This window comes from Emydura macquarii, unplaced genomic scaffold (assembly GCF_026122565.2).
Source record: "Emydura macquarii macquarii isolate MOO-44397 ecotype Brisbane River unplaced genomic scaffold, CSIRO-AGI_Emac_v2 contig_2473, whole genome shotgun sequence".
Classification (NCBI taxonomy): domain Eukaryota; kingdom Metazoa; phylum Chordata; order Testudines; family Chelidae; genus Emydura; species Emydura macquarii.
The window spans coordinates 11,546,196-11,558,522 of record NW_027132610.1 but is presented as its reverse complement, the minus strand read 5'-3'; the positions used below and the strand labels follow the sequence as shown (position 1 = coordinate 11,558,522).

The 12,327-nt window shown below is 35.8% G+C and overlaps 1 protein-coding gene across 5 annotated transcripts in view; it reads right to left on the bottom strand.

Moving 5' to 3' along the window:
- The window catches only part of PDS5B (PDS5 cohesin associated factor B), a 195,617-nt gene that overhangs the window by 83,462 nt on the left and 99,828 nt on the right, over positions 1-12,327 (bottom strand). For all 5 annotated transcript variants that reach the window (XM_067562968.1, XM_067562970.1, XM_067562973.1 and 2 more), the window contains 6 exons: positions 11,016-11,167; positions 10,105-10,218; positions 8,415-8,496; positions 2,951-2,999; positions 1,729-1,868; positions 1,522-1,637 (listed from right to left, as the gene is read on the bottom strand). In XM_067562968.1, the coding sequence (XP_067419069.1) occupies positions 1,522-1,637; positions 1,729-1,868; positions 2,951-2,999; positions 8,415-8,496; positions 10,105-10,218; positions 11,016-11,167 (653 nt within the window). The remainder of the gene's footprint in view (positions 1-1,521; positions 1,638-1,728; positions 1,869-2,950; positions 3,000-8,414; positions 8,497-10,104; positions 10,219-11,015; positions 11,168-12,327) is intronic.

Sequence of the window (12,327 nt, the reverse complement as noted above, 5' to 3'; positions counted from 1 at the left end):
AATAGTCTGACTCAAATGAAGAGGAGCAGAGAGTACAAAGAGGCTATGATGGAGAATTTGGGGGGAGAACAAAGCAGCAGGGTCTGTAATCACTAGAGTACACTCCCCTGCAGAACCTGGATTGGAATCCAAAATTTCCAAATCCCGACTGTCTAGAGCAGCATTTCTCAATTATATTTCGCCGCGGCACCCTTGCGCAGCCATGCCATACCCTCCGCCGACAAGTCCAGGAATTCTTCCCATTTTCGGCGGCGCGGTGTAGGCTGGTTTCGGCGCCGCGCTGACAGTTGTTCGGTGGCGCGGTTCCGCTTTTTCGCGGAACCCTTCAACTCAACCATTCCGCGGAACACTATTTGAGAAACACTGGTCTAGAGCAAGTAGTTGTGTTACCCACTGGCAAAGCCTACCAGTACTACCAGACTTTCCACTGGGACAAGTAGTAAAGGTCTGTGATGTGAATCTAAAGCTTCCAAGCCTGCTAATAACCCACATGTAGATTAAAATGGTTAACAATTGTGGATTTTCTGTTTTTTCAGTTTGATTTCTAAAAAAGTTTAGGAAATTGGATAAAAAAAAACTACTTCAAAACACCACTAAGGTTGCAAAGTCAAACATTCAAAAGTTAAGAAATGGAAGAATTAAGACAGCCTGTGCAATCTTAACTCTGCATTTCCTTGCACATAGATATTATGATACAGTTCAATTACATGATAATATGCTGATCTTTCCATGGGACCCCTGCCTTATTCAGTGCACAGGACACATGGTGATCAGGGAATGAATGAGGGTTGCGTAGAGACTGAGTCTGTAGGACTCCTACTTTATTTGTTACAGAAGTTGGAAAGTATGTATTGAATGAGGCAGGTGACTGCAGGAAAAGGAAGGCTGGTCTTGAGGCAAAACTATATGCTTCTGCACTGTTAACACATATGCACTTTTTTCCCTTCCATTACTTAGAAGTATAACTGTACAGAGTTCAATTGCTATGTCTACAGTGATATAAATATTACTGTTTGCAATGCACTACATGAATATTAATTAAAATGTGCATGTTTTCTATTGCTTTTATGATTGTTCATAATTACAGTATGACCAGATTTTTTTAAATGGAAAACTTGGACATACAATAATGGTCTTAACTGGTTCTAAAAATTAAAAAGAAAACAAGAAATCCAGTTCAACTTTTCCACTTTTTTCAGATGAAAAGAATATTTTAGAATCACGCTATGACCTGACCAGAGACTAAGACAAGATCATGCAGGGAACAAAGATTTTGTTCTAGATTTTTAAATGAAATAATCTTAGGGGCTCAGCTATTTTCAAAGCTGAATGAAATGCAAAAAAACAGTACAAATGTCAAAAAATTAATTTTAAAACAGTTTTAATCTATGATGTAATTAGTAACAGGTAAAATAATACAGTATCTAAAAATATTTTAATCTGATTGTGTCTTTTTGACAACCCATTACTTACATGTCAAATCTTCCATTAGTTTATCTGCAACCCAAACAAAATACATACCTGATTGATTCAGTGTCAATGTGCACAGGGGCTATCCTCTCCAGAAGAAACTTAATCATTTCCAAGAAAGGGTTTGTAGGTTGTTTGGGATTGCCCAATTTCTTTGTAATTTCTCGCTGCAATATATATATATATATATATTTGAAACAAGTTAATAACCAATTCAGTTACCAAAATAACATCAAATACTCTGAAAGCTATTCTTACCACACATCCTTCAGCCTGTTTGCAAGAACATGTTGGGCTAACAAGCATTTCTAACTGGTTTCTTATTTTCTCATCATCTTCCAGAACTTGTGTGAATTTCTTCATGAAATCCTGAGCCTTGCCAGGATCTGGCAAGTTTCCTTTAAAAATTAAAAAAGATCTTAAAATTAGTATCAACTTGACCATTTTTAATTTTTAAGCAAATGTTTACTTTTATATTTTATTACTGAACTATTTTTTTCTTGTATTGTTTTTAAAATATTGGTGATCAGGCAGATAAGGGCACTGAAGAGGAAAAACACAATGTAGCTTCATATTTCATATTGCTGCAGATTTTAGCTAAAATGTCCATTTCTAAAACTCTTCCCCCTGTGCTCTCAGCCTCCTCTTTGCTTCTCTCACAGAATCCAGGCCAGTCACTTCTCTTTCCCCACTGCCTAAGGCTCCCTATTCTGCTGGTAATACAAAGAGCTAAGGCAGAAAAGGTGATGGGCCAGCATTTGACCTATAGAATCTTTTATTACTAGGGAGATGCAGATCAGAAGCAACACAGCAAGGGTGGTACACCATAAAAATACAAAATGTATTTACACAAACTGACCTTATCCAATTTACAAATCATGTACATATAAAACATGGAGTTTCACACTGCAATTTTAACAAAATTGATTCTCCACTATTCTCCTATACTCTATGATGAGATCTATACTGTGGAAAAAAGTTTGAGAAGCCCTTCCTTAAACAGTAAATAGAAGAATACGGAGTAAGGAAAAAAAATAAACCCCAGGTCTTTTAGCAATGGCAACATTTAATAATCAGCATACTTTTTCTTCTAGTACATTATATGTTAAAAACCGGGGTGACAACGAACAGCCTGTGTTAAATCTGTAGTCAACACCTTTTAATATATTGTGTGCTGCTGTAAGTGCTGAAGGACAAGTTGTTTACTTCTGTCATCCATTTTACTACAATGCTGTCTAGAAATGCTGTCAAAGTGTGAGGAGGAATATCAGTACCAGGTAACTAGTTCTGTGATTTATTTGTGACTATGTACTAAATATTGTTTTTGCAGTTGCCTTGATGATCCCCTTAATTAAAAAGTATAAAGTAATATAGGTTTGCTGCAATAGTCTATAGGCTAATGTATCAAATATTTGTAAACCAGAAAGCATCATACTTTAATTCTAATCGTTAACAGCATAAAATATTTAATCAGACTTACTTGTAATTACCATCACTTTTGAGAATATAGCTTTACTGCTGGCATCTGTCTGCAAGTCACAAAAAAAGAGAAATCTGTTTGAAGTGAAGACTTGACATTATATGCTATCAAATGGATACAGTGTGAGCACAATTCTAAAAGGTTATATAATCAGAACAAGACTTATTACTTCTGCTGAATAATACAGGAGTATATTAAATGCAAAAAAAATTGATAATGTCAGTGTTAAATGTTTAATCACAAAGTCAAAGTTTAAAGTTTTCAGTAACAGTAATACATCCTAATGGCATACTATGGATATATTGAGATAATCATTTAGTAGCTTAACTAGTAATAAAAAATATTTTATGAACAATGAAGTTGTTTCTATGAGAAGCATTGCATTTAATGACCTTTTGTATTTAAAGCTAATCCTAACATCGCATTCAAAGATTTTTTGCATTTTATCATTTTTTTGTTTGTTTGTATTTGTTTTTAATTGCTTCTAAATGTAAGTATATAAATAACCCCAGCTGAAATCAGTTTCTCAGTATGACGAATGAAGCAAGTTCATATGCATGGCTGTCGCTACTGTTCAACTGAAAACTTTGCTGCTGTTTGTTTGGTTTTTTGCGAGGTCTACTCCAAAAGGGAGTCCCTTTGACCCCCTAAACTCCCAGGATACATGTCACAGTTTGGTGATTGACTAGGCCTTGGGACAGAAGGTATGGAAATCCTAAATTCTGAGTGAATCATACTCGGAACTGAAGGCTGTAGTGGGAAATTATATACCATCTTCTCACCTGATAGAGATGGCATCGACAGAAAACATTCCTTTGTCTAAATCTCCTGCACAATTTAGCTATATTCCTACTCAGATCAGGGAGCAAACTGATCAATGTTTGGTATCAACCGCAGTACTGCAAATTTCCTGAACTGAGTTCCCGTTTCTTGGATGGGAATAAAAATTTTCTCAGCTTGGACACTGAGGACTCTTGCTAGATAGATTACTCTGGTGAACTGAAAATACAGTTCTGCTAAGTGTAACAGAGCCTTGGCGTCCAAAGAGGTTTATTTTTCATCCTCCTTTCCTATGTTTACAGTCAATATGCTCTTACTGAAGTACTGTCTGTTTGATCACCAAGTGATTATTGAATCATCTCATTCTGAACCTAAGTTTACCAGCCAGTAGGCATCCTATTTCTTTGCTTCTAGAGGTCAAATTTATTTAGCCAAGCAATTATTCAGTGTGGCTGTCCAGCTTTATATACCAACAGAGGCAACAAACACTCCACAACTGATGGCAATCCTCCCACCTCTGAAAGGAGGCTCAGAATTCTACATGAAAATGACCAGGTAATGAGAAGAGCTGAAATCACTATCTCAGAAAGAAAAGAAGCAAAGCAGCAGACTCCTGGAACAGGCCTGGCTCATGGAACAAGTTTAAATATTGAGGTCAACCGGACCGAGCAAACTTCCAAATTTCAGTTGAGTCAAAAATGAGGCAGAGCATATAAGATTCAACTGCCTTGACCTTGCAGTACTGGACAGGGCTCCCAGATAAGACAAACCTTGGAGTCAGGAAGCTGCTATTCTTCGTCATCAGAAACTGCAGGCAGGCTAAAGCATTGATTACTTGAGACACAGTGTCGCAAGTTACCTGCTTAAATGGCCAGATTTGGAATTACTTGAATCACAAGACTCCCTCACAAATACCACCATCAAAGCTTTGTTTTGCCTACAACAGCTTGAAGGGGATCAAGACTTACCTTTCTAGAAAGCTTATTGTGACATTCTATCTACTTAATCAAGTCTTGAATTCACTCTAGAGAAGGTGTATACCAGGAAGAATTGGGAATTAAGCTATGGCTCTTCAGGGCAGACTTACGTTCCTTTCTTAGAGCCAAGTCTCAATAGTCTCTCTTGAATTGGAAGTGGTGACGTCAGAGTCACTAGGAATAGAGGAATTCTTAATGGCACTTTAATAACTGCTTTATCAACTCAAGGAAGAAGAGAAAACTTGCCATCTTTAGCTGAAGGGAAACTATAAATCTTGCCAAAAACTGTGGAAAAAAATCATTCAAAACACAGCTTATCTCAGGTCTCCAAGATCCATTTTCTCCAGGTTCTCTTTTTTGTTTCTTTGGGAAAACACTACTTTTCCTTCTACTTCCTTCGATTCTTCCAAATATCTGAGTACTGGCCTTGTACAGACAAACAAATCCTCAAATGATACTTCAGTGGAATGCCTTATTGAAAGACAAGATCCAGCTTCTTTTTATGTGCCTGTCCAAATTAGGAGGAGAAAGTAGAAACCCCACACAGAAAGCTGAAGAACCAGTAGCCTGAAGGGCAGGGCAGCCTTTCATCCCAAGAGATGGAACATGCTGAGGCCATCCTGACAGGAACATATGGAGTCGGCTCATCTTCATGAACAGCAGCCCAGGGTGAAAAAGTAGAATAAAAGCTGATCTTCTAGAGGCAGGAGACCTTTCTCTGTCTAACTCTGTAGTACCAAAGATTCAATTTTCTGACCTGAGAGAGGAGAGGGACCAAAATCCAGGAGAACCCCCAACTGGTCCAGTAGGGGGAAAGGAAGAGAAGAAGGTGCAGGGTCTGTGCTGCTCTATGTTTCTGCTATAGATAACACGGTAACACCAGCAATGGGGGTTATCATCACCCAAAGAAAATGAGAGCATCTAGCTTGGAGCAAGGAAAAACTGAACAGGCTCCTTAAGTACAACCATATGAGGGATCTCTTCTAAGATGGAAGAATGTCCATTTGAAACAGTGAATAGGTCTGGTGATCAGTTCACCTGTCTTCAAGAGCAACACTTGACAGGGGCAGACCATTTCTTTAGACTTGAGAATAGAGAGGAGGAAAAGTTAAGTACTTATCTCATTGTTGGTTATTGACTAACATTTTAAACTGTCTCAAATACTCCACCAGTTCAATGACTCAACATCCCTTAAACCAACTCACTACATCTGTTTTACTCCAAGACAATTTAATTTTGCTGATAATTTTCCTTTCTAATATCCTTTAAAGAAAGGCTTCACTAAAATAGTGGGATATATAGAAAAATAGTGAAGAAATTTGTCTAATGAGATCACCACCACCTTCACTATTTAACTTCTCCTTGCTACTCCAGTCATCATTATTTTGTGTTTATGACACTATAGATTGTTATGTCAAATTCCATATGGTGAAAACTGAAAAGTTAAGTATGTAGAGAAGGGCCATTAGGGAAATAGCCAACAAGGAGAAATACTTGATCATTAAAAGAGAGAAATTATGAGCGTACATTATAGTTGAATGGATTAAGAATGGTTTATTTGGAAGTTTTTCCTAGTATGAAATGCTCTTTTTCCAGCCCTTTTTCTGTAGAATGCTTAAGTCTACAAAATATTTTTTCCACGAGAGGAGTATGGAACTGATGAAAACACTACATATGAATACGAGTATTTCAGTATAACAACAAATCAATTTTTAAAATACAATATTTGTGGAGGCCTTCATTGAAACTACAGTTTTAATATCATGGTTTACATCATGCCACCATGATGCTACAGTTATGAGTGATAAATCATTCATTATAACACTCTATTTTCAGGTAGATATAGCTTTCCCAAAATAATACGCTTTCAACTGAAATTTTTCAGGCATTGAGGTTATTTTTGAGAAATCTTAGGATGAACAAAATAAATCTTCTTTCACCAGTGAAGAAATTTTACAAAATGTCTTTTTGCATTCCAATAACTCTAAAACAAAGTTTCTTTTTCAAACTTGTCATGGTCTTATTTCAAAATGTATTCGTACTCAATGAAAAACAACTGAAGAATTAAGTTACAGGCATGCAAAAATTATATATTGTGCATGAATGTACTATTACATTCCAACTGTAAATTCAATTATTAAACTGAGATTAATTTTTTTAAACAAAGCAACTTAATGAAATGGGGAAAACACTTTTTTATATTTAACTGTATACATACTATACAATTATTAATGCTGTGTTATGGCTGAGATATTAAATGCATCAAATCAGAATGATTCCCTCTGCAATCATAACTTGGTTCCTGGCTGCTTACAACATCATAGTTGTAAGAGACAGGAAAGAACGATTGGATCACAGTTTCATCTATCTGCAAGAGCAGAGCTGTGCCCTGCAGAGGACATATCATATTAGATAATATACTAATATGTGTAGAAATATATAAGTAACAGGGAGAGAACGTAATTACATTTTCAGTGGAAAGAGTAACTGGATCTCTTGACGTATATGTTCAGAATCTCAAATATAACATTGCATGTTAACTTTTTTTTATATTTAATTGTATATACAATATACATTTTTTGCGCTGTAACACCTAAATGTTGTCATTGCTCATGTTTGCTCAACACATCTTTTGCTTAAAAATTAGTGGGAAACACAAGAGTAACTTTGTGACACTGATGTCACCCCAAATCAGAAATTTTTTTTTCAAAGTTTTAACAAAAAACCCTTGGAACAATTCCCATATTTCAACATAATTTGCAGTATATAATTAAGCCTAGACTGCCAGATGCTGAGATAGGGGATGGATCACTAGATAATTGCCATGTTCTGTTCATTTCCTGTGAAGAACATGGCAATGGCTATCATAGGAAGACAGGATTCTGGGCTAGATGGACTCAGTATGGCTGACCAGGTCTGACTTAGTATGGCCATTCTTAGGTTCTTTTTTATATAAAGAGCATGCATATGAGTAAGTAAAATTCTGTCATGTTAGGTATTAAGAAAAACTTGATTTTACAGAATTTTACATTAAGCTGTAGAATTAAAATTACTTCAATATTTACATTCACTCATCTTCTAATACATTTTTTTCCTATCATCATCATAGAAATTTCTAACAACTGTAACTGAGTTTTTTGGCTTTGAAATAACCAAATGAATTTCCAACAATTTTCAGAGAGAAAATATAAAAGGAACGCTATCAGGATAATTAATATACACATTTTTTTCTGTTAATAAACCCTACCTTAAATAATTTAATAATTAAAAAGAAATTAAGTTTTAATGTGTGTGTGCTTTTTTGTATTTCACTCAGTTTGGCCATCAGAAATAGATCAGCCAGTTTACTTTCTGATTCTCCAGCCCTGGTACAATCCTGCAAGATTTGGCTTTCAAATATTAGAAGGAAACATTTAAATTCAAACAAAAATTATTTTTAAACACACTATTTCATATTTTTTTTAAATTTTCCAGCTAGCTAAAGTAACCCTCCTCCTGCCAGACAGACAGACAGACACACTTTGCTCTCTCTTATGTAGTCTGATAGAATTTTATTTGCGTTTCCAAAAAATTTCACATCACTGAAAATAAGCATGGCAAATTTCAGCTCAACAGGAATAGGTTCTAGACATAAATTAATAGTGTCCCCCTTTAAGTAAACTCATAATTGATATACACACAATAATTCAAGAAGAAACTGAACTTACTTTGGGCTGTTTAATTAAGTCGACCAAGTCCTTTACCTGGTGTCGTAGCAGATTTTGACATTTCCACATTTCATTCAATGCTCTGAAGTGAAAAAAAATTAGTTGACAGAAGCTGCTACTCATTAATATACCTGTAAACCTATAATATACCAAGTGACTCAACTCCCATTGACTTCAATGAAACTCGAGATACTGAGCTTCTTCCAGGGTTTGTTCAACTGTCATAGCCCAAAATAAATACTGGAAAAAACATTTTTTACTCTTAAGACAGCTTTTTTTTTCACTGCAAAAAAGTTTTAGGACATCTGTCATAATATTTCAACTTAAACCATGTAAAAAGTTCTTACTGTAACGCGAAAGAAAGAACCTCTAAGCTTTTTTAAAAAAATTGTTCTTGATCAAGTTAAATACATGCTACAGCAGTGCAGCACTATCAAAAGATCAAAACAAAATGACAAGTGAGGCCTTCGCCATCAACTTACGCAGCACTTAAAAGCTTTCATTTGGAAATAATTATGTTTCTGTCCCTTAAAATAACCTACTAAACCAGAACCAAATATATATTTTTCCTGAGTTTGCAGGCATAGAGCTCCAGTGTCACAGCAGCACTTATAGCACTGGCAAACCAGAGCACAGTGAACATACCAACACTTTGGGTCAGTTTCTGAACCCTGGAAGCAGCAATGAAATTATTAATAATCATGTCAAATTCATGCTTTTGCTTGGGAAAGCTATGAACAGCAAGAGAGGCAAGCACTAGTTACCAAGAGCAGATGCTATGGGAAAAGGGGTGAACAACAGACTACCTTCCCTTCTTTCACCTTCAAACAAGCATGAGGCTGGAGGAGGAGTAGAATAATGAAGACCAAAGCGGTCAAAATATGATCCAGTAACTGCATCCCTCATAGAAATCCATGCTACCTCTCCCTTTCCTCACCAGGCTTTTGCGCCTGGACACACCTTTCAGATGTATTTATGGTCAGTAGTCATCTGGCTAGCAGGTGTTTCATAAACGTTTCAAGCCCTGAGTGAACATAACATTTTAGCACTGTATATTTATTGATAATTTATGAAAAGGGATTGTCCACCATGGCTGGGCCATCCACCGTTTTTCCAACATTTATGCAAAGTAATGGTAATACTTTGTACTTACAAAGTGCTTTACAAAGGAGTATCATCATTTTTACAAATGGAAAAGTTCTGGCACAGAGACGTTAGATGAATTGCCTAAGATCACTCAGACTATGTCTACGTCAGGCAGAAGAGACAGTTAGCAGATCTGGATCAACTTATCCGGTTCGACAGAGCAGCAGTGAAGACATGCTCAATCGATCTGGAAGTTGATCTATTAAAACCACCTCCAGAAAAAGCGTAGTGCTGCGTTGACAGGTACACATTTCCTGTTGGCGCAGCGTAGTGGAGATGGCACGTAGAACAGAAGTTAGGAAGTCGACTCCCACCGAATTTACCGGTCAGTGTAGACCAGGCCTCAGACAGAGGCAGAGACTGGTCTAGAACCCAGGCCTCCTGATTCCCCATCCAGCGCTGACTCACAAACAGACTTATGAGGCTCCATCCAGGTTTATTAGGATCCCTATATTAAATATTCTCTTTAAAGTACCCAAGTCAATCCTATTAGTGTTGCAAAGGTTAAATACACTCAAGTTCACATTTATTATATGAAACATACTTCACAGCATTTGAGTCCAGTGTTGCATAAAGGTAATATAAACATTTCATTCGTTCATTTGTTTCCAAATTGTGAGGGACCATATACTGCGCAAAGATGCGTTCAACAAGCAATCTGAAAGAGAACATTAAGAAGGAATTTTAGCTATAAAGGAGCAATGTGGTTATACAGTCAAATTATTAAAGCATTCATGTAAAAATTCTCAGAACAACACAGTCAGTAGTAGGTTTACACAAGAAAATGGATGTTGTTTAGAAATCTGAAGATCAAGCTTAATCCCCATTAATGGTCTCAAGCAGAACTTGATCAGTTAACTGAGCTAAATGTATAATACCCCTACTATCAGAGTCCCTCACAAAAAAGTCTATGCTTATTAGACCCAAGTGTATTGGTATATAGGTATGAATCAAAATATTTTGAGAATATTTTAGATTAGAAGAGAGGAATTAATAGGCTTTTTCTGAGTGAGGGAGTTTTAAAGGATGGAAGCTTTTACTTCATGGGTTAAGTACTTTTAGGGTCATCTGACACTGCATGTATTTGATTATCCTGTACATATTTTTAAAGTTTATGTCTTTACAGATTTACTGATATGTACAATGTATAAATAAAAATACTAAATTAATAAAGCAAGCACCTTTCTGAACATTAACATGAGATGAGAGTGGGAAACAGCAAAAATACTAGAAAGTAATTCTGCTCCATTGAAGCAATACTTCAGGGTTAAAAAAAAGCAACACAACTTGGCTGTGTCCATTTAAGAACACAAGTTGGCCTATACTATATATAATGATAAAATATGAATTTGCCTTTTGTCATCATTTAATAATCAGAAAATAAAATAAACTTAGAAAGCTAGGCAACCTATATATACAAGCCTCTAATCTTCAAAACCCAGTAAACTGACCTACCGGTCATCAATACTGTTTTGATAATATATGTGCAGCAATTTGTCCTTGATCCATGAAATTTGTTTTGCAGCTTCTTTTCCCGCCTCTGACTGTAATGAATATTTCTTGTATATCTGTGCAAGTCCCATCATAGCTTCTTTTCTCACTCTCCACTAAAAAATAATATTGCCGTTTTAAAACTCAATTTTTTTTAATTTTAAAAGAAACAATCACTTGGCAAATAAACATTTCCTTTCATTTCCTTTTATCTTTTAAAAACTAAAATGGTGATTTTAATTTGTAAAAAGAAAATGTTTAATGTATTTCATTGAGTTTACTAAAAAGTTTTATATTTATTATTATATCAGCAACAACCAACATTTTCATCACCATCCATAGCTGGCATGTGAATAAAACTAATACCTGAGTAAGCAACAAATCCTGTGGACTTCAGTGGGTAACATTTCTAATATCAATATATTTTTTCTTCAGAGAACCATACTGAATACCTACCATTATTTTATGGCTGCATAGGGGAAAGCATGTCACCAAATGAGGGGGAAAAAAAAGTCAGAAAATGAAAAAATGGTGATTGGTAAAGTTTGCCCTCAGCATGCTTGCTGTTAATGTTATTTAGGGTACATGAAAACAGTTTTTAAAGTTTACTGAATAATAAAACATGGTTAACTGAAATTTAAAAGAATTCGAGTTTGGAAGTTGCTGAATTTGCTCTTAGTCTTCCATAGTTCTAATTAAAAGTAAGCAAGCAACCTGACAGGCTGAGGATGACTGAACATTTTTCACTGGGATTCCACAATACATTTTGAATTCTGTATTCCATGTTTTAAAAAAAAACATTGAAATATCTTGGAAGGATTTCATTTTTATTTACAAATATTAATATAACAAAAATACAACAAATGATACAGAAAATACCATTAAAATAGTTATAAGACCATAGACTGAACACGATCCACAGTAGTACAATGCAACACTTTTGGCCTCTATATGGGCTGACAGAGGCAGAGCACTATGGAAATAGGATATTCAGACTCTAGGGCAAGAGAATGCTTCACTGTTTAGCAGTGACTATTCCAGCTAAATATAAAAGACCACCAATAATTTCTCCAAAGGGAGTCCTGCCAAGTTCTCCTCAGCTGGAAGGATAATGATTACACAATGGTACTTCAAGTGTGGGATGTTTAAAATGGGATATTTCACAGGGCTCAGTGAGTGACACAGGGACAGCCACCCACCTTCCATGCCCTAGGAGGGGAAAAAAAGAAAGCAGACTAAAATGAACATTCTGTTAAACTAGGATGCAATACTCCAA